Source organism: Trachypithecus francoisi, unplaced genomic scaffold, assembly GCF_009764315.1.
Source record: "Trachypithecus francoisi isolate TF-2019V2 unplaced genomic scaffold, Tfra_2.0 Lachesis_group12, whole genome shotgun sequence".
NCBI classification, from domain to species: domain Eukaryota; kingdom Metazoa; phylum Chordata; class Mammalia; order Primates; family Cercopithecidae; genus Trachypithecus; species Trachypithecus francoisi.
Window position 1 is genome coordinate 48671685 of NW_022681457.1, and position 27492 is coordinate 48699176.

The 27492-nt window shown below is 37.0% G+C and overlaps 1 protein-coding gene and 1 long non-coding RNA gene across 4 annotated transcripts in view; one reads left to right on the plus strand and one right to left on the minus strand.

Moving 5' to 3' along the window:
- The window catches only part of SH3GLB1 (SH3 domain containing GRB2 like, endophilin B1), a 44534-nt gene extending 22326 nt beyond the window's left edge, over positions 1 to 22208 (plus strand). The window contains exons 6-11 of one of the 3 annotated variants that reach the window (XM_033225481.1): positions 2038 to 2124; positions 3655 to 3678; positions 8147 to 8236; positions 8622 to 8722; positions 16216 to 16444; positions 17140 to 22208. In XM_033225481.1, the coding sequence (XP_033081372.1) occupies positions 2038 to 2124; positions 3655 to 3678; positions 8147 to 8236; positions 8622 to 8722; positions 16216 to 16444; positions 17140 to 17247 (639 nt within the window). In that variant the 3' untranslated portion in view covers positions 17248 to 22208. The remainder of the gene's footprint in view (positions 1 to 2037; positions 2125 to 3654; positions 3679 to 8146; positions 8237 to 8621; positions 8723 to 16215; positions 16445 to 17139) is intronic. The other 2 variants (XM_033225482.1, XM_033225483.1) reach the window with 2 other exon arrangements.
- LOC117092204 lies at positions 4577 to 6864 on the minus strand. The gene is made up of 3 exons (XR_004440667.1): positions 6785 to 6864; positions 4999 to 5081; positions 4577 to 4673 (listed from the first exon to the last, which is right to left on the minus strand). It is a non-coding gene; the product is annotated as an uncharacterized LOC117092204 (long non-coding RNA).
- Positions 22209 to 27492: the final 5284 nt, after the last annotated feature.

The following is a 27492-nucleotide window of genomic DNA, read 5'->3' on the forward strand; positions in this document are numbered from 1 at the left end:
CTATTAAAATATATAGGACCTAAATATAATAGTAGACCAATTTTGAGAGATGTTTCCTTTTTGAGATATCTGGAAAAGATCTTGGCAATTTTTCTCTGCTGTGTATTTTTGAGGATAAAGGTTTTTTTCCTATGGGAATTTATGTTTAAAGTAAAAGATGATACAAATGATTTTATTCAGTTCAACAATTTTATTTATACACAGCTCTTCTAGAACTTATGTATTACATAAAGCAAAATTTAACTCTAGCCAAATACTATTTTTTTAGTCTAGACAAAGTTCAATTTCCTGATTTTAATTGTAATTTTTCCCCTAGATAACCAACTCGTTTTTCTTCAAACTTTATAGCAGTAAGTCTGAAATACTTTGGGAAGAAAAAGTTCTCTTAGTTTATTATTACATAAAGCCTGGAGGTATGCTTGTATTTGGTGATCCTTTTTTTTTTTTTTTTTTTTGCCCCCCGTATTTCTCTTCCATTTACTTGAAGAATCACTAGGAGTTTGGTTTGCTTTTTTTTCTTCTTTGATACATTTCCTAGTTCCTAGTTGGCAACTGAAGTGGTTAATCTAACCTTAGGCTTACTTTGATTTCACATCTTTATAAATTTCCATGGATTAATTATTTTGTAACTAGTTACTCTGTTAGTAAGGTTTGGGATCTATCCATATTGGCACTTTTTAAATAATTTACTTACTAGTTTTTGTGACTTTTTTTGAGTTCTATGTTTACTAAATGCTAATTTTGTGCAAGGTACTCTACTGAGGAGTTCATAGATAAATGATGTAAAATATCTGCTGCTCTCAGTTCACTATCTGGTATAACAGATCACACTTTTTGATGATTTAGCCCTATCAGTAAAGAATGTCTGCTTGTATCTAATATTGCTGTTTTATCAGTTAGCATATTGAAGAATGGTAAGGCAACATCAAAGACATTTCTCAGAAATATACCAATTAAGCAGAAAGCCAACTTTAGTGTTTCACAATGAACAAAAACACAGTTTTGAAAAATAGATTGTTTACATGATAAAACATACCAGAGAAGCAAGAACAAAAATAATTACAGGTTAAGTATCCCTAATCCGAAAACCTGAAATCCTCTAAAATATGAAATTCTTTGAGTGCCTTTATGATGCTCAAGAGAAATGCTTATTGGAACTTTTCACATTAGGGTTGCTCAGCCAGTAAGTATAATGCAAATCCAAAACCAGAAATCTGAAACACTTCTGGTCCCAGGCATTTCACCTAAGGGGTACAAAACTGTAATGCATTTCAATTACAAGGCACCTACATTTACTAATCCAATTTTAGTCTAATCTAAACTTAAAAATTATTTTACAGTTGTAGTAATGTTAAAGATAAAAATCAGCCGGTTTCAAAGCTCTTCGGTGTTTAGTGGTTTAGGCCTCTGTTATTTTGGGACGTCCAAATTTGATGGAAAATATTTCTTTAACGTCACACAGCAAACTTAAGAATTTCCACAGCAGCATAAATCTTTAATCTGTAAACTCAATAAATTTAGAGCACCATCATACAGCCTTTAAGAACACATGTTTGAATTTAAGGTTTATTAGAAATACAAGGATTGACATGCCTTTAAGACTTCAGAGTATGCCAAGACCTGGCTGAGGCTGATTGAAAGAGAATGTGGTTGAAGGCATCATAAATTCATAAAATAGAAATGATCTTTGAATAGGAAAATTTTGGGTAGGCAGAAGGACTTTCTTAGTGAAAATTTAATAAAAATTGTAGGTAACTGACAGTTTTAAAAATGATACATTTTCCCTAAATGATTCTCATTTAAAGTCAAACATCAACATATTTTTTTGTTTTGAAAATTTGAATTTTGGGGAAAAAAATGAATAGGCACCACTGTATACAGTTTCATAGAACAATAAATGTAGTGGGGTTTTTTTAAGTAGAAAAAAATTTGATTGGCTCTTTTACTTGTTTAATGTGTTATTTATTGTGCAGAAGTAATTTGTTTCACTGTGTTCATTGGTATAATGTGTTCTTTGTCTCTTACTATGCACTTAAGCAACTAAACTCAACTCGCCTTGAAGGAGATAACATTATGGTAAATTTCTCTTACATGCTCAACTTCCTGCATGTAAAATGGCTGAAGGTTTGTTGGCCTACTGTGTTTTCTACATCTTGAATAAAGTGCCTTCTCTTGCTATTAGCTGCATGTAAAATTTTGAAATAATTGGAACTATGTATTCATTATCTTTAACAATAAAAATATGAGGAAAAAATACTAGCTGAAGTGATACTGGAACTTTATATAGTGCCTTTTTGCACTGAGTAAAAGATGCTAATTTAAGCTGGCATTTATATTTTCACTTTTGGCAAAGAAAATTAACAAAATATACTTAAAGAAAGGTGTAAGGTATACACTTTGACTTTGCTGCTCAGTAGTTTCAAGATTTACCTTATTTTCACCCAAACTCAACATAGAATTAATTTTTTCTGCCATTTCAGGCCAAGACAGACCCCATTCGATTAGGTACTCCTGTAATGGCCAGGCTTGTTCTCCATCCAGTGCTAACTCACTTACAAAAGTTTTGGTGGAATGGTGATAGCCTTGGGAAAGAATAGAGGATGCAGATTGTTTTATGGTATCCAATGTATATGTTGAGCTTAGTTTGATAAAATGTTTGAACTATTAGAAGTTTTTTATTTTAGTAAAATAGAAAGTTGTAAAATCTGAACATAGCCAACAGTTTGTGCACATTAGCCAATAAAAATGTATAGCTATAGTGTGTTTTATTTTATTTCTAGATATATTACTTCATTAGAAGTGTCAAGGGATCTGCAGTACAGCTAATAAATTGGCAATTAAGTGGCTGCTTTCATTCACTAGCATTAAACTAAAAGCAGGAAAGTAATAGGAAAGATTATTGTACAGAATATATAAAATGCATTTTTGTTTTTGTTTTTTAAAAAACTAATTACTGAAGCCCTGGCTGAATTAGGGCTTACCTTAGATAGCAAGAGAATGCATTAATGTGTTTCCATTGTCCTATCTATAGATAAATGAAAAGGGTGAGAATATTTCAGTCATTGCTAATTTAACATATAAAGCATAGCTTTTCTTTTTGTCTCAGGTAAAAACATAATTATAAACAATTAACAGGACTTCGTTTCATTAATCATTTGTTTTTACTATTAATGTAATCTACTTATAGTAAAACACATTTACAGCTGGTAATTTTATATTTATTATATCTCCAGCTTATTGTTTCTCTCCAAAAAGGCTGTATCAGCAGCCATTAATCCTTGCTTTGCTTCATTTCCTAAAATTTTATAATTTATACTTAAATGAGAAATTCGAAATCATTTAGTCCAAATCTCTAATTTTCCAGATGAGAATACTGGAGCTGAGAAAGATTAGGTGTTCTCAATTTGGGAAAACTGTTAATTTATAGATTTAGCATAAGATTTTAGAATTGATAGTAATGATACATATAAAAGTCATACTTCACAGTATGTTAACCTGTACTGATTTAGTTACTACTGTGTTTAATCTATTAATACTATTCTGAAAAAGAGTATGCCATTTAAACAAGTATTTATATTTATCTATACTAAGTTGTAGAAAATAAATTCCAACTTTCATGCTCTATATTTTTCTCTAATTTTTAATGCTGGCTAGATTTGGGCAGAGGAGGTGACAAAAGTAAGTAAATTATTAAACTACAGAACTATGAAACAAGAATTTAGTTGACGTTGATTCAGTAAATATTTATTGGGCAACAACCATGGGTCCAGTCACAGTCTATGTTACTATACCTTATAAAATCTGAAAATGATGGATATGTTCAGGTCTCTTTAGCTAATAGAAGCTCCACCAAGCAGTTGAACAATGCTGCAGAGATGTGGTTTGCACACACACTGATAAATCATAGATACCTATACTAAGTGGTAATCTTACAGTTCCTTACTATAGAAGGCGGGCGAAATGCTTATTATTTTTTTAATGACAATTTTTAAAATGTAAAATATAGTTAACACCATGTCCTGTATCTTCAGAGAATGGGATATATCATATTTTGCACAAATGAATTTTTTTTTTTTTGAGATGCAGTTTTGCTCTTGTCACCCAGGCTGGAGTGCAGTGGCACAATCACAGTTCACTGCAACCTCCGCCTCCTGGGTTCAACCAATTCTCCTGTCTCAGCCTCCCAAGTAGCTGGGATTACAGGTGCCTGCCACCACGCCTGGCTAATTTTTTGTATATTTTTAGTAGCGACAGTTTTTTCACCATTTTGGCCAGGCTGGTCTCGAACTCCTGAATTCAAGTGATCCACCCACCTTGGCCTCCCAAAGTGCTGGGATTACAGGCATGAGCCACCTCACCCGGCCACAAGTGAATTTTTTAGGTAACTGAAGCTTGTTCTCTCCAGCACCAAAGCTAATTTTTCTCAGTCACATTAGTTGAAAAATGTGTAAAAATGTATTTTACTGCTGCATTAAATATAGGATAGCAAGTATTTGATTTTACTACAGTTAAGGTCATTATTAACATTTATTATACTGTTAACAATTGAATTTGTTGTTTTTCAACTATGTTGTCTCTTCCCTCAGTATCAGACTTGTTTCTTGTAAAAGTTGTCTGTATGACTGCTGCTAGCAGTTCTTCTGTCTATGTTACCATTTCTAATCTTCTGTGGGCTGGGAAAGCAAGTAATTAAACAAGAATTTAAGGAATAAAGTTAGAAACTGTAGTACATGCAGACTTGTTTCAAATGCTTTTTGAAGTCTTCAGAAGCATTTTTCATTTCCTTCTTATGTTAGGGCCTACCAAACTCTTGACATCCACATGAGGATAACACTGGGGGCTGAGGACAGGTGATGATTGTGGCCCCTGACAAGTAATAGCTTTATAAACTTTAACTTTCCTTTTCTGGCTTTGTAGGATTGATTATACAGTCTGTTTTATGCATAGGTTATAGAGCTATTGATTCGATGACTTGGATCTCCAGTATGAAATTTTTACCTTAAGCTCTTATCCCCCTTTGTGAAGTCTGTTCATCGATTTAGTTATGGTTCCACACTGGATTCTGATTTCTTCCTGAACTTCTAGCGTGAAAAGGGGCAGAGCAACACAGAAGAGAATATAGGTTGAACAAAAAAACTAGAATGTCTTCCTCTTTGGCGTAAAGATACGCCAGAAAATTTCTGACTTGATTTTGCAGTCTCAGCAAGTTTAGGAAATAAATTGATACAATACATGGGAAGAAACTCATGAAACATATTATATACATATATATAAAATCTAATGAAACCTATCAAAATGGATTTGAGGGGTTTTTTTCTTCTACACATGTCACTTCCGACATTTTTATAATTAAAAGTGTATAAATGACCGGGCGCAGTGGCTCACACCTGTAATGCCAGCACTTTGGAAGGCCGAGGGGGGCAGATCACCTGAGGTCAGGAGTTCAAGAGCAGCCTGACCAGCATGGTGAAACCCCACCTCTACTAAAAATAGAAAATTAGCCAGGCGTGGTGTCCCAGTCACTTGGAAGGCTGAAGCAGGAGAATCCCTTGAACTTAGGAGGTGGAGTTTGCAGTGAGCCAAGATCGGCCACTGCACTCCAGCCTAGGCAACAAGAGCAAAACTCTTCCTCAAAAAATAAATAAATGAAAATGTATAAATGTTAAAACTTTATATTCCTGGAGTATTTTAAGATTTTAAGCCATATGAATAGTAGGCAACACTGATCAAGATAGTCACAGCAAATGCCTCAGAAGCATTACCAAAATTTATGGCTTACAGATAACCCAGTCATGACATCATGGGCCAACAGATTCTTGCCCATCTTCCAGTTACATTTAAAAAACAACTCTTCTAGCTTACCTAACCTGTGTTATGCTATCATATAGTCTAGTAGCAGTTATTTTTAGCAGTAGAAAGTCTTTTCCCTTGAGATTTTTTAGACGACAGAATATCAGCCCTTTCTTATCTATCTTTCTAATGTGGATAATTTTATTCTGAAGTAAATTGATTATGCTAAACCTAATTTAAATTATTTTAGCCTCTCAGATCAATTATGAACAGTTATATATGCCAGAAGTATAGATGATTTGGGACATTTGACTATTTGAAGCCACCCAACATGCACTAAAACTTGTTCCAGAAATGAGATGCATTTTTCCCTATCATCTACCCTCTCTAAATAAAGTCTAGATTGTACAGAAGGACCTCCTAAGCTTTGTAACATGGTGCCTTTCTTCCTGATTAAATTTTACTCAAACCTAGAAAGCTGATCCCTCATCCTTAATGAGATCATTTGATATTTTTTATTCAGTGTACTTAGCATTAAAATATTGTTTCCACTTTAGTCTCAATCTTCCTGGTCACCTTAATCTGCTACCTAGTTTATTTGCTTACACCTTACCTAGAAATAATGTCAACTAGTAGGATTTTTCTGCCATTTCTACTAAAGACCATTAAATCTAACCGTACTTTCACAATCAAAGACCTATATGGGACTAGCCTAGTTTACTTATGAAGTGCATTTATTTTTGATTTGCTGTATTTACTTCTGTTACTCAAAGCCTTTTTGTATTCAAGCAGAACAGTAAATAGTGCATGTGTAACATTGATGTGATTGGTTTTCCTTAATGCTCTCCTTAGGAAGAACATTGCTTCTTTTTTTCTTCTGGGACTTTTTTCTACTTCAAACTAGCTTCCAAATGAAGCTTACTTTGTCCCTGCTATCAAAAAACCATGGGTTCTGGTTTTAGTCAAGTAAATTTAATTTCGACTTTTGACTTACTAATTCAAGCTTATTTCCATAAGTCCAAGCTAGAGGTCAATTCTTAGTCCCCGGGTTGTTGCCAGTGGGCCGTTACAGCAACTGATTATCTACTTTGCTGCTTCTTCCTTGTAGACTGGCTTACTAGGTTAACTATTGCTAACAAAGGGTGAGGAGAGGGAGATGAGACCTGAAAGAAAAAAGTTCATACCTTGTTGTTGTTGTTGTTTACTTTTATTACATCTAGGAAATGTCATAAAACATTTGCGTAGGTGGAAAATGCTATTTGTGCTGGAGAGGTAGTCAAACATATCATTATGATGATGATGTTACCAATGATAATGCCCAGTGGGAAATAAGCTAACTATTCTGAGTAAGCTGTGAGGTTTTATTTCTCTTTCCCACTTATTAACAACCAACTCTGACTAAAGGTTTGAGAAAATGTTTTTTGCCACTATTTGCTATTTTTAGATCTTGTTGATTTTTCAGTGAACTGTTTTGTCACAACAGTAAGCCTCTTTTATCAGATGGTTGAAACCAATAGTGGCATACTATTATTTACATCTCTTCCCAGCTCCACAGTGTGTGACTTCACCTTAGTAGCTGGAAATCAGCTGTGGTGGTAGTATTTATGTCATGAAAATCTGGATATGAGAGCTTTTTTTTTTTTTATTTCTTGGAGAAGAATTTAACAGCACACCACTGATTGAAGTTCAATCATAACTTAAAAAGCTTTTTAAAACCCTAGTGTATCTCAATAGATAGTATTCTGCTTAAGGCATTTTTTATGCATAGTTTGAAAAGAAAATTTAAAAGGAAGACATTTAAAATATAGGACAAAAAATCCTTTGAGTGAACCTAAAAACTGGTGCTAGCAACAAGTGTTTGGCAACTAAACGCAAGGTGAAAATCCTATGGCTTCACTCTAAAGTCTTTTGCATTTGAGACTGAAGACTCTTTAACTTCAAAGTAAAAACTATAGTAATAATTGAGAATTTTTTGCAGCAATATTATTTTATACTTGTAAAACTGATCATCTTAAAATTTTGTAAAATGTTAAAATTTAGCAAAGTTGATACTAGAAAATTTATGAAAATATCTTGACTTTCTCTTAGTAGTTTTTCTAGGCTCTTAAGAGTGTATTATTAAGCTTTAGTGTAACATATTCTTTTGAGTAAAGAATCAGTTGTCCACGTGGAGTAATACAGAAAAGCTAAGGTCTAGAAACCAGGGAACCATTTTAGATACAAAGCAGAATTGGGGAATTGCCATATTATAACTTGAGGTTTGTTTGGGGCATTTTTTTTTTAACCATCTAAAATAAATATATATAAGATGGACTGAGTCTTCTGAAGAGATTCTAAAACTATATTCTTATTTAAGTCTGAACAGGAATTAAGAATAACTCAGAGTGAATTTGATCGTCAAGCAGAGATTACCAGACTTCTGCTAGAGGGAATCAGCAGTACACATGTGAGTATTCATTCATTGAAAATTCATCTGGAACAAGACTTTGTAGTCCTAAGGCAATTTTGGGAGGAAAAACTGAACTTCTCAGTCATTCATCAAGGAAATTTAAATTATGTTACTTTCCAATATATCTGAAGAAATATTTTAAATTTTTGTTTACATCTTATCACCTAGTTCTCCCACCCTCATTAAATATACAGGTAGTGTTTATTGGCTAAGCAGAGTTTGCTAGTGTACTGTTCACCAAGGCCAATCTTAATAAGCCTTGTAGTAAGATGTTAGATACTGGTGAGTCTACCTCAGTACAGTATTGTGGTCTGTTTCCCCCTTGCATTTGCCATTTAAGTTGACTATAGAGATAAGAACTGACTATAATTTTCCTTCACAGGCCCATCACCTTCGCTGTCTGAATGACTTTGTAGAAGCCCAGATGACTTACTACGCACAGTGTTACCAGTATATGTTGGACCTCCAGAAACAACTGGGAAGGTGATAATTTACTTTTCACATGTAAAGAGGAGAAATTCAAATTTTTGCATATGAACTAATAGTAGGGATGAAGATTAGAGGAATTAAGGCTCTTACTAGCTTTCTTAGAAATAGTTTCTTTTTTTTTAGGAAAGTCATTATCAGATTTCTGAGGTAACAGAATATTTTGAGCTCTTCTGGCACAGAGGCATGTTAACAGGGATGAGAAAAAAAAAAGTGAATACCTTTTCAGTGCTGTAAGGTTAAAAGTGTTTCAAAGTTCACTTTTTTCCTGCTACTGAATACTTTTTGCTATTGGTTGAGGAAGATATAATTAAATTGACAGTTACCCTTAAAGATAAACTAATTTATACTTACTCGTTACTCATTTGTTTACTATATTGAAAAAAAGAAAAGTTTTAGAATATTTCGTAAGACCTCATATCTACCGATGTGATTATTTTTAGTATGATAATATACTTTAAAGCAAAATGATAGTATGTAAAACACATAGCTCAGTCATTCATTCATCAAATATTTATTGACTGTCTGCCATGTGCCAAGCACTGTTACATATTCTGGGGTAATATCAGCAAACAAAACAGGCAAAAATGCCTGTCTTTATGGAGCTCACATTATAAGGTGACACTGAAAATAAAATAATGTTTAAGGCAAACGTGGTCTCTGCTCTCGCAATACTTAGCCTAGGTAGAAATACAAAGCAAGCCATTGGTAGACAGGCCATGGGGTTGGCAGAAAAATAGAAGGTGCCTGGTATTATGAAGGCATCTAACTGTGACTGAGGTACATCTAGCAGAGTTTCCCAGGTGAAGTTATCTTGGTAGGAATAATCTAGATGAAAAAGGGACAGGGATGAATATTCTAAGCAAGGAAGAATATGTATATAAAAAAGCCAGAAGAAAGAGAGAGTAGGGCAAGTTTAGGGACCTGAGAGTAGTCTATTCAGGCTGGAGCATAGTGTTCAAGAATGGGATGGTAGATGAATCTAGAGGAGTTAAGCGAGGTCATACCATGAATGGCCTTTAAAGTAAGTTGTTGTAAGGAGTTTGGAATTTATGTAGTGAGGAACCATTAAAACGGGAGTGATATGTAGCATTTGCAGGAAGAATATCAAAAAATCCTTTCAGGGAATAAGGTAAATAAAGTTACTTTGGTGTTTGTTTCTGCACATGAACACTTCAAAACTTGGCCTATAACAAAATTGGGCACATCCATGAAACCAATTTTGAACCTCAAAAATGAATTGCAGCCTAATCATTAGTTATTTTAATAGGATATACAGGAGCATTTACCTATCTGTATATTTGAGGTTTTATTAGTGGTAATATCTCAAGGCAGAACACCACTGTATCTTCACATCATTATAACTATTTTAAGCCGAAGAAGCCTTAGTACTTTTTTCCACTTTATCCTGAAACTCTGGAAGTGCAGCATAGGGGTTGCTTATACTTGCATTCTACTTAAAGCCACCCTATGCTTAGGACTCGGCCATTTAAACAAAATCCAGTTATTACATTATTACTGCACTTTGAGATAAGCTCCAGCAATACAAAGTAAAACCAGTGCTACTATTCTAGAAAAGAAAGTCTAGCTTGTCTCTCCACCCTCAATTATATTATTGCTAATGACCAATGACACTGGGGGAAGTTTTTAAGATAATACATGGAAATATTCAAATATAGAACTTGACAAATCATCCAGCTCTACACTAACACATTCAAAAGCTATTTATGAAGAATAGAACCAGATTGTATCGTTAATAGTTGCAATAACAGTACCAACAGGTAGTAGAAGTAACTGAATAACAGCAATCACTTTGGCTGAGCCTAAGTTGTGCATAGGTGCGCTACCAGACACCTCATGTGTATTACTGACTTTATAATCCTCACCACCAAATGAGTAGGTACTATTATTATCCATATCTTAAAGATGAGAAAGCAGAAGTACTAGTCACAAGATTAGCAATTTTTTTAACAATTGGAAGGCTTTTACATATCACGCTCCAGTGGCTTAATTGACATTTTTGTAGAATGAGTAATTGGTATGATTTTTTAATGTATCAATAAAAGTTCTTAGAAGGCAAAAGTGGCCTTTCAGTTCATTTTTTAAATCTTTAACTCTGCAAAATTGACATAGGTAGACTTCAGTGGCTAATCAAAGGCTAAAATCATACTAGTAGATTTGAAAGTAAAATATGGTTAGAGAACTAAAAAAGCTATGTGTATATACATTTTCATATAATAGAGCTTTTTCTTACCTTCAGAAATGTATGTATTTAATCCCTGCTGAAGAACCGAGTTCATTGAGGAAGGGATACTAGGAGAGGCGGTCTTAATTTTAGAAAGGAAAAGCTATATTTAAAACTATTTCTTCTTATCATTAAAACCCTTTATCCATCAGAGAAACATTTGCTTTTCATTTTTAAAATGCATTGTTCCAGATGTGGAGGATATAGTATATAAATAAAATAACCAAAATTCCTGCCTTCCTGGAATCTACATTCCATATGGGGGCAGAAGGGAGCAGAAAAGCAATATGTATATAAATCATATAGTATATTAGAAGGTGAAAATGGTGTACTGAAAAATGTAGCAGGAAACTCCTTTGGTCAGAGTAGAGAAAGATGTGAGAAAGCACGCATGCAGGCATCTGAGAGATGCTCCAGGAAGAGGGTGCAGCAAGCACAAAAACCCTGAGAGCGTGACATAGCTGGAATGGTCAAGGAACGGCAAGGAGGGCTTGGCTAGAGACGAAGAGAGGAAATGTGGAGTCAAAACATATAGGGCTTTGACTTTGGTCTTTACTCAGAGATTAGGAGCCTTTGGAAATTTTGAGCTGAGGAGTGACATAATTTTAGGCTTTAACAGAATCATTCTGGCCGCCACATTGAGGATAGGTGTTGGGTGGAAGCTGACATATCTGTTTCAAACTTATTGCAATAATGTAGTCAGTAATTCACTCAGAAGATAGCAGTGGCTTGGATCGGGGTAATTGTGGTAGATAGGATGGAAGTGGTCAGGTCCTGTGGGTGTATTTTTTTTTTTTTTTTTTTTTTTTTTTGAGACAGAGTCTCACTGTGTTGCCCAGACTGGAGTGCAATGGCGCAATCTCTGCTCACTACAAGCTCCTCCTCCTGGGTTCACACCATTCTCCTGTCTCAGCCTCCCAAGTACCTGGGACTACAGGCACCCGCCACCACACTCGGCTAATTTTTTGTATTTTTAGTAGAGACAGGGTTTCACCGTGTTAGCCAGGATGGTCTCGATCTCCTGACCTCATGATCCACCCGCCTCAGTCTCCCAATGTGCTGGGATTACAGGTGTAACTATGGGTGTATTTTTTTTTTTTTTTTGAGACGGAGTCTCGCTCTGTCGCCCAGGCTGGAGTGCAGTGGCCGGATCTCAGCTCACTGCAAGCTCCGCCTCCCGGGTTTACGCCATTCTCCTGCCTCAGCCTCCCGAGTAGCTGGGACTACAGGCGCCCGCCACCTCGCCCAGCTAGTTTTTTGTATTTTTTAGTAGAGACGGGGTTTCACCGTGTTAGTCAGGATGGTCTCGATCTCCTGACCTCGTGATCCGCCCGTCTCGGCCTCCCAAAGTGCTGGGATTACAGGCTTGAGCCACCGCGCCCGGCCCTATGGGTGTATTTTAAAGTCAGAAAGATTTGCTTGACAGAGTGTATGTATGTATATTGGACACAAAGATGTCAAGAATTATTGCAAGGTTTTCTTTTGTTTTGTTTCATTTTGTTTTTAAGATGGAGTTTCACTCTTCCAGCCCAAGCTGGAGTGCAATGTCGCAATATCAGCTCACTGCAACCTCTGCCTCCCGGGTTCAAGGGATTCCCCTGACTCAGCCTCCCAAGTGGCTATGATTACAGATGTGGCCACCATACCCAGCTAATTTTTTGCATTTTTAGTAGAAAAGGGGTTTCACCATGTTAGCCAGGCTGGTCTTGAACTCCTGGCCTCGGGCAGTCCACCCGCCTCAACCTCCCAAAGTGCTGGGATTATAGGCGTGAGCCACCGCACCCGTCTGCAAGTTTTTGACCTAAACAGCTGAAGGAATGGGGAGTTGTGGTTAGTTAAAATGGGGAATGCCAGAGGAGGCAAAGGTTTCAGGGATGGAGGTGTGGGAAGTATGTCAGTTACATTAGAAGCCCAGTTTTAAATATGTTAAGTTTGAGATGTCTGTTAAACATTTAAGTGGAGATATCCAATTTTAGGATATGCAGGTCTGGACTTGGATTGGGGGCGGGGTGAATTAGAGAAATTAGAGAGTTGTCATCATATCAAAGGTATTTAAATCTGTGAGACTAGATAAACCCTCGAAGGGGTAAGTATAGAGAAAAGAAGAGGATCAGGGACTGAGCCCTGAAGTACTCTAGCATGGAGAGTTGAGGAACAAGGCAAGGAGGATGATAAGGAATGAGGCAGTGAGGTAAAATGGAAACTAAGAGTATGGCCTGGAACAACATGTGTGAAAGTGGGAGAGAATGGTCACTGCATAGGTCAAGTGAGAGGAGGACTGGGAATTGACCATTGGATTTAGGAACATTAACGTCATTGCTAACCTTGACGAGTGGTTTTGGTGAAACAGTAGGCGCAAAGTAATGTTTGTAATGTAAGAGACTAGGAGGAGAGGACTTGTGACTGTAAGTTTAGGTAGATCTTTCAAGAAGTTTTGGTGTAAAGAGGAACAGAGGAATGAGGCAGTAGCCAGAGGAGAAAGGGGTGTCTAGCAATTTTTTGCTTGTTTTTTAAGATAGGAGAAATAAGGACATGTTTGTAAGCTGATGGGAATGATACAGTAGATGGAGAAAAGATGATAATGTGGGAGGGGAAAGGGAAGAATTGGTTGAGTGATATCCTAGGTAGGCAAAAAGGGATGAGATTTTGTGCACATGTGGAGGAATTAACATCAGGAGCATAGACAGCTCATTAAAGAGTTTCCTGGCCAGGTGCAGTGGCTCATGCCTGTAATCCCAGCACTTTGGGAGGTCAAGGTGGGCGGATCTCTTGAGCTCAGGAGTTTGAGATCAGCCTGGGCAATATGGCGAAACCCTGTCTCTACAAAAAATACCAAAATTAACTGGGTGTGGAGGTGCATGCCTGTAGTCCCAGCTACTCAAGAAGCTGAGGCAAGAGAATTCTTTGCTTAAGCCCGGGAGGCGGAGGTTACAGTGAGCCGAGATTGCACCACCGCGCTACAGCCTGGGCAAAAGGAGTGAACTCCTGTATCAAAAAGAAAAAAAAAAGAGTTCCTGATTGTTCTTTTGTGGCTCACGCCTGTAATCTCAACACTTTGGACGACCAAGGCAGGTGGATCACGAGGTCAGGGGTTTGAGAGCAGTCTCTACTAAAGATACAAAAATTAGCTGGGCATGGTGGCGGGCGCCTGTAATCCCAGCTACTCAGGAGGCTGAGGCAGAAGAATCGCTTGAACCTGGGAGACAGAGGTTACAGTGAGCCAAGATCGTGCCACTGCACTCCATCCTGGGCAACAGAGCGAGACTCCGTCTGGAAAAAAAAGGAAGCAAGCTCATCAGCTGAGTATAATGGTTATGGGGAGAACTGGTGAAATTTTGAGGATGGGCGAGAGGGTATGAAATAGTCATCAGGGGAATGGAAAGTGAAAGTGAATGGACTAGAGAAATGTAGTATCATTGCCTGGTGGCATGTGGACCCACTTGAGGTTCCTAATCATAAATTGAATGTAAAACAAAGCTTTTCTGTGTTTCTCCTGTTAAAATAGACGCATGGATACTGAGTAGGTAAATAGGGAGGTTTTTACCAAATCAGTACAATGAAGTGAGAGGCATAAGAAATGAGAGCGTATGTAAGGGGTTATTATGATTAACTATGGACATGAAGGTGTTGGTAGGATCATAGACCCTGGTAGGCTTGTTGATGTGAGAGCACTTGAAAGAAAAAGGCGATGGTCAAAGAATGGGATAGTAGAAACTATTATTATTGGAAGGGTTGTGGTTACTGGAATTGGTAAGATCTAGATGTGACTGTGGGAATGGGTGGCTGAACTAGAATCAGGTATAAAGTCAATAGAAGAGTTTGAGGATCTAAGAGGCTAAAGTGTTGGAAGAACTGTCCATATGGATACTAAAGTCACCAAGAATTAAGTAAGATACAATGTCGAGTGAGCCAGGTGCTAAAATCTTCTAGAAATGAAAGTAGGGGAATGAGGCATCTTTAGGTGATTACAACAAGAGATACTGGGTATCTCTTTTCTTTAAGTGATGGGAATGATACAATAGATGGAGAAAATATAATGTGGGAAAGAAAGATAATATGATAAAATATGATAATGTGGGAGGGAAAGATAATGTGGTAGAGTCGAATAACATGAAGTTGAAGGATTGGCCAGAATTGTTTACAGAAAAGAGTCTAAATAACAGTGATGAAGTTATAACATAAGACTCCTCCATTGACCTCTAGGTTCAGTGATAAAAGAGGAGTATGGGAGATAAGCAGTAGCACAGGAGGATGAAGGGAAGGTTTAGAGAAGAGGTTAAGGATACAGGGAATTTTGCTGATGACTGAAATGATTTCCAGATGGTATGGTGGTCATGAAGAGAAAAAGGGATTTTTCTAGTTTAATGAATTTATTAAAACTTAAAAACGAATTTTCATAGATAATTTTTTAGCTTAGAAATGGTTGGATTAGAATGATGTCAGACCAGCTATTTTGTACTGTTTTCTATTTAGTATTATTGGGGAAACTAGCCTTAAAATAAACTGAAAATTCTAATTATTTTCAAATTATTTATGAGCACATTAATCACAAAAATCACTGATTTCTAATAGAAAATTTTTCTAAAAAATAGAACAAATGAACTTGTAAAATGTGTCCTATTCTACCATTGAGTCTTCAATTTCATTGAGATAATTAGCAGTCATATTTTTTGACTGTCTTACCTTCTCATTGTGTGTATGTCCTTAAGGGAATAGTATCATTTCATCTTTATGTCTTCTGCTTCTCATAGTCATGCTGAACATGTAGATACAAATAAATAATATTTACATATAAATGACAATAAATATTTTATTTGAATAGGAAAATGTGATTGGACCAGTTTATGAAAAAGGTTTAGTTATTCACATATTTCTCAAAGAATTAAGTTGAAAAAGCCTCATACTTGTAGTATCTAATATTTAAGTAGTTTTTCATCAATATTTTTATTTAATAATTCATAAAGAAAAAATTAAGAAAATATTCTCATGGAAGCTTTTGGGCAGTGCTTTCAAAATAAACCATAATAAACCATCTGTTTTTCCTGGGGAAAAAAAATACAGCCATTAATTTTAAGTTAATATTATAAGGACAGTTTTGAAACTTTCAAGGATTTATATTTGAATACCACCTGAGTTGTCTTTTCCAGTGCGAAGTTTGGTAGAAAGTAAACAGCACCACCAAGTGGTGGTATTAAGGAACTTTAGTCACTTGGAAATAGATAATTCACTGTTTTCTTTTCAACAGTTTTCCATCCAATTATCTTAGTAACAATAATCAGACTTCTGTGGCACCTGTACCATCAGTTTTACCAAATGCGATTGGTTCTTCCGCCATGGCTTCAACAAGTGGCCTAGTAATCACCTCTCCTTCCAACCTCAGTGACCTTAAGGAGTGTAGTGGCAGCAGAAAGGCCAGGGTTCTCTATGATTATGATGCAGCAAACAGTACTGAATTATCACTTCTGGCAGATGAGGTGAGTATTGTGGGTATGAGAAGGAAAATATATCAGGAATTGACATACCTTCTAATATTATAACAAAATGTAAATTCCTCATTAGTTATTTGAAAACAGTTCCATAGATTACAGATAGTTATATTAACATAAAATTGTAATTAATATTCTTTAATGTAATAGAATATCATAGAAATATTTAAAACTTTTAACTGCCAAATAACTTGAAGATGTATAAAACTCCCTCCAATAAAATCCTTTATCTAGGCCAGACATGGTGGCTTACACCTGTAATCTCAGCACTTTTGGAAGGCCAAGGCAGGGGGATCACTTGAGGCCAGGAGTTCGAGACCAGCCTGGGCAACATAGCGACACCTCATCTCTATAAAAAATATGAAAAATTAGCTGGGCATGGTGGTGTGCGCCTGTAGTCCCAGCTACTCAGGAAGCTAAGGTGGGAGGATCATTTGAACACGGGAGGTCAAGGCTGCAGTGAGCCATGATCATGCTACTGCACTACAGCCTGGGCAACAGAGTGAGACCCTGTCTCAAAAAAATAATAATAACAAGTAAATCCTTTGTTTTTCAGCACAATTGATAATAATGTTTGAAGTCCTTTTGGTGAATAATTTAAACAGATTAAATAAAAATCTGATTGTTTTTCTACATGTTTATTTTTTAATGTAGTTAATGACTGGAAGTATTTTATTTTGCAGGTGATCACTGTGTTCAGTGTTGTTGGAATGGATTCAGACTGGCTAATGGGGGAAAGGGGAAACCAGAAGGGCAAGGTGCCAATTACCTACTTAGAACTGCTCAATTAAATAGGTGGACTATGGAAAGGTTACCCATCATGACATTGTATTTATATACAATTAACTCTAAATAAAGCAGGTTAAGTATCTTCCATGTTAATGTGTTAAGAGACTGAAAATAGCAGCCATCAGAAACCGGCCTTTCTGCCGATAAAGTTGCATGGTAAATATTTCATTACAGAATTTATGTTAGAGCTTTCATGCCAAGAATGTTTTCTTACAAAATTCTCTTTTTATTGAGGTTTCACTAATAAGCAGCTTCTACTTTTGAGCCTCAACTTAAAGCAGAACTGTTTTCTACTGGATTTTTCATTAACAGCAAGCTTTTTCTTTTATGTAAAATAAATCTATTGTGAACTGATATCAGTGACTCATTTATTAGGTATAATTAATAGCCAAAGAATAAAATTAAAATTTATTTTAAATTTTCGGTCTTAAAAAGAGCTGTAGGATATAAACCTCTTTTGTGAAAAGTAGAATTTTCTGAATGCTTTCATAGACAAAAATGCAGTTATACTATGTTTACCTGGTTTTCCAGCAGAAATCAAATGATTTCAATACTATGTTTTGATGGGTTATTTTGAGAATTGTTTGGTTTTTTAAACACTACAGAATGGTTTCTTTTAAATTTAAGAATAACTAGTTCTTGAAAAGCAATACCATATTTCTCAGATAAATTTGTAGTTAAGGTTCTAGAAAGTCTAGGACAAATTTACTTCATTAAACAAAGTTTTTAAGATTATTCAATTGGCACAATTTAATGCATAATTGGGATTGGATCCATTAATAACATACTGTGGTACAGTAAAGAGAATTTGTTCTTATTGAACAACAAATTTGTATAAAAATATGGAATAATGCAACTACATTATAAATTGTATACGAACAAAATAAATTTTGGGTCACTCCGAGCTTACTATTAAAACATTGAAAACTTTTTAATGAACACAGGCTATCTTGATGAGGATCTCTGGTTATGAAACACATACTAATGAAATTATTAGTGACACATTGGAAGCTAGAAAATTGCAGTTTGGGCCATTGCTATAAATCAGCAAATTGGCAGATTGTTTCCATGGTAAGATTTCTGTTCTCATTCATTCATTCAACAAACATTTGTTGAGGGCCAGATACTGTGCTGGTCAACTGGGGATATTATCCTGAACAATATGCACACAATTCTTGCCCCTGCAGAGCTTAAAGACCATTAAAGGATACAGAAAATTAAACAAGCAATTGTCGTGTAGTAGGATTAGTGTTGTGATGGGGAAGATACAGAGTACTGTATTTGGGAGTCACATAACTCCAATTTTGGGAGTGGGAGATGGTTTGGGGAAGAACTGTTCCAGATAAGGAGATGTGTAACCAAGACAGCATAGCACATTCTGTCAACTAAAGTAATTTACTCTAACTTAAGCATGAAGTACAAAAGTATAGTTCATTTATTGAGGGAATGTTAAGCTATTAAAATGATACTTTTTGGTACTTTAAAAAAAATGAATACTTAAACACGATTTTAAAATGTTGTGTTAAGAGCTCCTAATAAGAGCTTGGTAAACATGTTGACAATTTAACTCACAGTCTAAACTTTAAAAGTAGTTGTTACCCTTTTATTTCTGTGCCATGAGACAAATTCTTCTGCAGTGTTATAGTTGTACAAGATGTTTTGACTCACTCTGAATTACCATATTCTTAAACCCTCAAAAGCTGCTCAAGCTGGTCAGTTTTCTGTAAAACCAAGTAAATGAAATTTTCTCTCCCTTGAGAAAGGAAGTTCTGCAGCCTAGAGTACCAGCTATTATGTTCTATAAGTCCAGATTTAGGCTTTGAAAGATCATACCAAAACTTCAGGTTGACTTAAACAGCAACTGTAAATTAGGTTTATGGGAAATACAGTAATACAGGGGAAAGAATATCGGTAATGGAGTGAAATGGTCCTGGGTTCAAATCCAGTCTTCCTCACATACTGTGCTTTTTAAGCTTCAACTCAGATATGTAACTGCCTTTTCCTTACCAGTAAAATGAGGACAATAATTATGACACCCTAGAGTGGTTGTGAGGATTAAATAGCAAATGTTATCTTGTATTTCAGGTGCTTTTTAGGGAAAGTCTTGGCACATAGTAAACACATCCTGTAAATATCAGTTTCCCCTTGTTAGCCGCTGTAGCACTGTGACGTACCAAGTCTATAGGTCTTGCATATCGCTGTGTACCGGAGATACCTCTTTTACATCTGGGCTCTGTTTACTCTCTATCAGTCCTATCCTCCACCCTCTTTAAATCAGACCCCAAGTTTAACCTTCCCACAGTCAGTATAAATCATTTTTCAGAACTTTCAGCTTTCCATCAAGTGAAAGTTGATTTTAGTTACCCAGTAATGTACAGAAGCCCTCAATAATGTTAAGCTTCAAAGGCTTCTGGTACATTTGTCTACCACAGAACCACCACAATATATGTGCTTGTTCTTAGGTTTATTGCTTTTTATTTTAATGGGGTTTGGTTGTTTGGGTTTTATTTTGGTTTTGGCTTAAAGTCAAGTTTAGTTTTTACTCAAGTAAAGGCCTGTGAAGTTTCTTAGGCGTGGAAGAAAAAGCTTGGAAAGTCTATTAATTCATGGTGCGATTCAAAATTGTTTAAGTTCTGTGACACTGAGCTTAATCTATAAGTATAGTGACATGTGAAGCATGCACATATGAATGAAAAACTAAAATAATTGTAGGCTCTTCTACAAATGGAAAAAAAAGTGATTGGATTGTGTCTACCTTTTTCCTCAAAGTAATCTAACCTAAAAGGTCATGGTGTTAAAACTTTTTATGGTGCTAATCAGAAAAATTCATGTTGCAAGAAATCGGGTCTCAAAAATGGGAATGTGCCTCCTCACTCTGCATCACATGAGAAATAAATCCTGAGGCCAGGATCACCAGTAGGGTAGAGCCATCTTCATAGTCTCTTGGTATCCTCCCCCTGAACAAAGAACAGAGTGAGACAGGGAAGCTAGTGTTGGGAAAACATTTCTGTGGTAAATTGTGGAGTAGAGAAGACAATGGAGGGCAAGGCAAAAGCTCACAGACTTGTTTACCGATAGAAGCCCCACTCACCTCCATGCTGACAGAATTCCGGAAAAATTCCTTCCCTATATCCCAAGCACCTGAAATTTTGAAATATTGCCCTACTGTATAGCACTTTAAGCTTCGATGAGGTGCCGTAATGGAGAGATAGCTTCATAGCTTAGCCTATAGCCAACTTTGCCTCAGGACCTCTGGATAAGATGAAGTGGCTTTTACCTCATGTGAGTCTCAAATGCTGGAGAGGGAGTTCCACAACCACCCGTGCCTTTTCTCCCATATTATGCTCATTAGAAAGTCTACTCAGGGCTGGGTGCAGTGGTTCATGCCTGTAATCCCAGCACTTTGGAGGCTGAGGCAAGTGGATCACCTGAGGTCAGGAGTTCGAGACCAGCCTGGCCAACATGGGGAAACCCTGTCTCTACTAAAAATACAAAAATTAGCCAGGCATGGTGGCATGCACCTGTAATTCCAGCTGCTCGGGAGGCTGAAGCAGGAGAATCATTTGAACCCCAGAGGCAGAGGCTGCAGTGAGCCAAGATTGTGCCACTATACTCCAACCTGGGCGATAGAGTAAGACTCTGTCTCAAGGAAAAAATAAAAAGAAAAAAGTCTACTCAATAGAGCAGTGATTCGCAAAGTGTGAGACCCCAGACTGGCAATATTGGCATCTCCTGGAGACTTGTTTAAAATGCTAATTATTACTTTCAAGAACTTTCTACCTTCATTTGTACTTATTTTTTGTTTTCAAGGGCTCATGGAATTAGTCTTCCATGTGATAGCTTTTTAAATATTTTAAGACAAAAACTGAGTCTTCTAATCTTAATTGTGTTCTAGCAGTAGTCATTGTAATTATAGTTATTTTTATAATTTATTTTTTAGTGTATATCTGTCACTCTGGAATGTAGGCTCCCTGAGATAAAAACTATAATTCTTTTTATGCCAGTTACATTCCCAACTCTTAGCACAAGACCTAGGACATAGTATGAACTCAATAAATATTTGTTGAATGAAAGAAAAATGCAAATTTTTAAGCCTTTTCAGAGACCTACTGAATCAAACTCTGAGAGTGGAGCCCGGCAATCTGTTGTAAAAGCTATTTGAGTAATACTTTTGCACTCTAAAACTTGATAACCACTGCAATAGAACTAAGAGAACATGCATTTCACCTTTAGGCTTATTCTCTGACATCACTTGAAAAATCCGTTCTGCCTTCTGTAACCCTTACCAACAACATTGCCCTGTCCGTGTAGGGGAAACTTCTGGGCTATACTACAAGTGGGTATGAAGGTTTAAGGATATACATAGTGGGAAGTATTGCTTAGAATGCCAGTACTTGTTTGCTGTGGAAGGTTTCTAGGAATGGATTGCTTAATCTAAAGTAAGCACTACCACCGTCCACGTTTTCACTTAACACAGTGCCTTTTAATTGGTGACTAACATCAAAACACCTTAACAAACCGTTAAAACAGTATCAGAAACCACGTGTACATCCCTGTGCCTCTTAGATTGCTAAGTTCTGCTCTCGTTCTTCAAAGGACACTTTTTAAAGAATTGTTAATGCTTTTTTATAATACAAGTCATAGCCATGTTGGCAAAAAGAAAAAAATTCGGTGAGAAAGAAAAATCACTGATAATTCCATCATCCAGGGAGAATCACTGTTATTTAAGTATATGGCCTTCCAGACTTTTCTGTGCATTTATAGATTTTTTTAATGGGATCAAAGTGTACATACTGTTTTGTAACTTTTTTTCACTCAACAATACCATGACTGTCTTGCTGTATCAAGTATATTTCTACATCTCTTAATGGCTGCATGATATTCCGTCATATGTGCCACATTTTATTAAACTACTGTTGAATTTTTAGGTTTCCAACTTTCATTAATAAAGTGCTTTAAAGAACATTGTCTTGATAAATCTCGTATGTGTTCATATTTTCTGAAAAATACTTTGAAGTGGAATTGCTAGTGAAGAGGGTATGCCAGTTTTTAAAAGCTTTTGTTACTGCCATGTTGCCCCCTAGAAAACTTTAAGCAATTTATACTTTTATCAGCAGTATATGAGAGAATACGGTTTCTTTTGGAGGGCTTCCAACTAGAATGTTCTTGGAGTCTTTGGTTTAAAAATAAAGGGTAAGAGGGAGATTAAAAGATCCTGCAAAATAAAAGACCAGTCTTAAATTTTTCTTAAATTATGACATCATTTACTGTTCTTCCCTCTTTATCATATATTTTGTGTTACTTTGGAAATGTTTTTTTTTTTTTTTTTTTTTTGAGACGGAGTCTCGTTCTGTCGCCCAGGCTGGAATGCAGTGGCCGGATCTCAGCTCACTGCAAGCTCCGCCTCCTGGGTTCACGCCATTCTCCTGCCTCAGCCTCCCCAGTAGCTGGGACTACAGGCGCCCGCCACCTCGCCCGGCTAGTTTTTTGTATTTTTTAGTAGAGACGGGGTTTCACCGCGTTAGCCAGGATGGTCTCGATCTCCTGACCTCGTGATCCGCCCGCCTCGGCCTCCCAAAGTGCTGGGATTACAGGCTTGAGCCACCGCGCCCGGCCTGGAAATGTTTGTAGTACTAGTTGCCTCTTGCTTTTATTCAGTCTCCTGGAAGCATTATTACCTTTCTGATGCTTGCTGAGACAGTAGAAGAACAATCTTAACTAGACTTGAATCTTGAAGTATCTTTAATGCAGGTTTACTGTTTATGGATTTAGGGAATGTAGCCCTAGTGGGGAAAGTAGGATTTTGAAAGGTAGGCAGAACAGTGACTCTCCCACTTGTTTGCCTGGCCTTTTGTGAGTCATTAAACCTCTCCCACTTTGAGCCTGCTTACTCATCTCTAGAATGAGAATAATATAAACCTACCTTGTAGCATTGAAAGGATTAACCATATTATGAAGAGTGGCTGGCACCTAGTGGATAATAGTATGGCTTACTAGGATTTATAGATAAGTATGTTAGAGCAGTTGCTATTGTCAACCTCTGGAGTAAATATCACTGCCATTGCCAAAGAAATCTTCCTTGAAAGCTGTCACAGTGAATGGGCATTGTCTTGTATATCCTTATACCTACACAATCCTCATTCTTAGGGAATCCGGCTCATTTTTTCCAGTCAGGTAGTCAAGTAATCTAACCAATAAAACTCTCAGACAACATGTATAGTGGAAGATTTCAACATTACCATGCTTAACAACAGTATACTAAAGTGGTAATCACAGTCTTTTTAAGTGGTGAGCCTTGCCAAACTGCCCCTTCTGATACTCCCCCACCCTTGGCCCACAGCTGATCTTAGTGTTTCTGGGGGCTGTACCTCTACGTGAGAGCCTGACACAGGACAGGCGACTCAGCTCAGTAACGGTATTGTTAATTAGCTAAGTCTCAGTCGCATCTCCAGGACTGGAGATCACAGAATTGATTCATCTATAGTGAGGGAAATTTATTTAGAGAAGTATCTGAATTATAAAAGTTGCTCAGCAGTATTCAAAAAGATAGATGGACCAGGGTTGAACTGCAGTAATCATAGCAAAACCCCAGAGACCAACCCATTTTAATACTTGGATGAACCATAATACATTTAAATTAACATCTATTTGTTGATTATAACTCAAACTACTCAACCAGTAAAGAATTAGTAGTAAGAGAACTTCAGGGGGTTGTCAGTAAGGAAGGCTATACAGAAGGCTTCAGGCTTACGAGAACAAGATGAACAACTAATTGGAGGTGAGAAGAGATGGACTACCATTATAAACAACTTTTCAGAGAGTGATGCACCAGGGTTTGGGACACATGTTTCTGCTTAGTCTCATGTTCTAGTAAAGTTCTCTGAAGCTTGAGCTGTAGTAGGCAGTTCCCAACAACCAGGCATCAGTGCCAGCTGGGCCTTCCATCCCAGCTCACACTCCTAACCTAATTGCCTCAAAAACTTTCTGTGGTCACTGCCAGTGAATCTGAGGTTTAGTTGGTAAAACTGGAAGGTCACCACTGGCATCTGATAGAGCATTCTACAGAAGTGGGTATGGAATGCTGTTTTAATTCATATAGTTTAACTGGAGGCAATAAGGTTGCTCATCAGGATTCAAAATCTTACCTCAGTTACATGTCAGAGTTTTCCTCACTGATGCAACAGGGGCCCACTGCCTAGGCAACCGCGTGATGACAAGTATGTTACCCAGACGTTGTGCTTCTTGCTGACTTCTAACCCGCCCCCTTCAATGCTACCTATAGCCCACAGTGCTTGGCTCACTGCTGCCTCAAACAGAAAGTCAGAGCTCTGTGGCATGATGAGAGCCATTTCTTCCCTATTAACGCTCAATTGCAGACTTCCCAGAAAGCACAGCTCTCTTAAGGGCAAGGGCTCTTTAAATTTACACACACACAGCCAATTCTCCCAGGAGAAAGCCCTCACCAGATTGTGTGGTGAAGATAAATTCCACTGTTGGACACTTTGCAGTCCCGGAACCAAGGCTCCCGTTTGTCCCATAGCTCCCCTTGGTGTCAGGAAGCTGCTCACCTGCCTATTTCTACCTTCATGATAAAGTCCCTTTTAAGGGCTCTGTTACTTTATCCCACACTCTGGCATTGATTAGTACCATCTCATGACATCTATATGCTTTAATATATTTGGAGCCCAGTGTTAGGAGTAATAGAGTCCTACTCTATTCCTAAGCTATAAAATGTTACTATTACTATTCTGCCCAGACAGAATGTTTTCTTGCAAAATCACCTAGCACAGAAATTGACTATAGACTTTGGAATCAAAGAAGCAAATTTTCAAATCTCAACTCTACCACCTTATTAGCTATGTGTTCAGTAAGTGATACAACCTTAACCTGTTTCTTCATCTGCAAAATACAGATTAAAATGCTTACCTCCTAGGTTTGTAGCAAACAGTACTTCTCAGACCAGCGGCATCAGCATCACCTAGAAATTTATTAGACATGCACTCTCAGGCAGCTACTGAATCAGAAACCCTAAGGATGGGGCAAAGCAATTTGTGTTTTAACAAGCCCTCGTGTGATTTGATGCATGCCAAAGTTGGTGAAACACCAGTTGCGAGGATTAAAAGAAATAATGCACATAAGGGCTGGACTCAGTAACTAGCATATAGTAAATACTTAACAATTTCTGACTATTATTATTGTCACTATTAGAATTTCTAAAGTAATGAATGAACTACACACTTTTCGGGCAAAGTTTCATATATATTTGTCATAACAAAGCTTTTCATAGACATTTGGCAGCTGAAGGCTCGAGGCTAAGCTCTCAAGAATATGGATTACAAATCCTTATACTTTAACCAATCATGTAGAAAATGAGTTTAAATTCTTTTCACCAAAAATTAACTGAACTCTATATAGAAAGTCACTGCACCTCTGCAAAAAAAAAAAAAAAAAAAAAAAAAAAAACAGTACTTGGAGAAAGGATCAAGATTTTTCTTAGAACACAGTCAGGGTCTGCTTCTACACATGGAAAAATGGGACAATTGAAGCTTCAATAATGGAGCTGCCAGCCCCATTATTGCCACAGCTATTGCCACATCATAGAATATCACCATGATCATATTCACCTGAAGTTTTTCAAAGCATATGCTTCCAATTGCATGGTGTGATTATAAAACAATTTCTATCATATACTCATAAAATAACCAGCTTTATTTCATGTAACTTCCTGATGAATGCCTCAAGATAAATTTGTTTTATAATAACCCCAGGAAACTAAATGAATTTACCTTCTACCCAGGCTGTTTGAATGTAAATCAATTACATGTTACAGAAGACTGAAATGATTGTGGTTTTAGAATCATCCACAAGCCATTCTTTCTGAGAGCATTTACCCAGCAAGTCCAGTAGAAATTAAATTTGTGGTTGTGTACCTTCAGGCAAATTATTCACTTAATTTCTCAGCCCCACAGATTTTTGTATCTGTAAAATAAAAGGATTGAACCAGATGATCTCTAAGATCCGTCCAGCTCTTGCATCGTACCATGTTCTAAACAAGCCAAAGTTGTTCATGTTTTAATTAACTATGAATTAACTTGAACAGCATGCAGAGTTCTACTGGCAGCTCGTTGATGGGGTTGTTTTCTTTATATTTTAGAGTATAAAGCTCTTCAGTCTGAACTTTCTAGAAAAGGCTGAATAACACTTTGTGAGAAACTCTTTAGAAATCCCGCTCTACCTGGGCTGACTTAGACCTCAAAAGTACCAACTTTGTGCTCAGACGTTCTAGTGGATTCTAATGAGTATATATGAAATGTGGTACTCACAGTCTTAGGCATGACTGGGCTTTCACATCCCCTTGGAAAAAGTTGCTAACACTTATTGAGCACTTTATGTGCTTTACCTTCATGAAACCTGTCAATAAAGTATATTTTCCCCATTCTACAGATGAGAAAACAAAATTTAGAGAGCCACACAGCTAGAAAAATGGCAAAGAAGTCTCACTGCTTGCCTTCCCAACTCCAAAGCCCAAGCTCTTAATCAGTGTGGAACACAGACACCTATTTTTGGAGTGTGCCGCCTAAATATGGTCAATGGCCAATTATTTCCCGCACTCTTCCCAGGTTAGTAACTTTCCTTGGGGCAGAAAAAGTATTGCTCTTAACATAAAGTAGCTATAAACTGCTGCTTAACCAACTAAAGAAACCTACAAAGGTCGTCAAGCCAAGCAGGGAGCTGCCAGTTCCATCACTGCCACAGCTGAAAGTGCAGAGAAATCAGTGTTGGTGTAAGTCAGAGCTTCTCAAAATGCAGGCCCCAGAATCTGTCAGGGGTGGGACTCTGCCGTCCTGTGGTTCAATAAGCTCTCCAGGTGATTCTGATGCACATGTTTGAGAGTCACTTGCTTACATATAGCAGAGAAGCCACCTGTCTCTCACCTCAAAGCTGACTCACCTGCAGAAACAATGAAAGAGGATAATGACAGGCCCCCCAAAATTACTCCAAGCTATCAAATTAAACTAAAACGTAATATCATTTTACTGACTCTATGCAATAAATAGAGCATTCATTAACGAGTAATTTGGTAAGCACGTGAGCATGCTCAGGAAATAATTTTTCCAGGAACAGGGAAAAGAGTCCATGGATTGGAAGTTTATTTTGAAATTCAGCTGTAAGGGAATATGTTCTATGTATCTGTCTTTTATCAAGGTAAGAAAGTGATATAATTTTATTGTTTTTAGCCAGTGTCT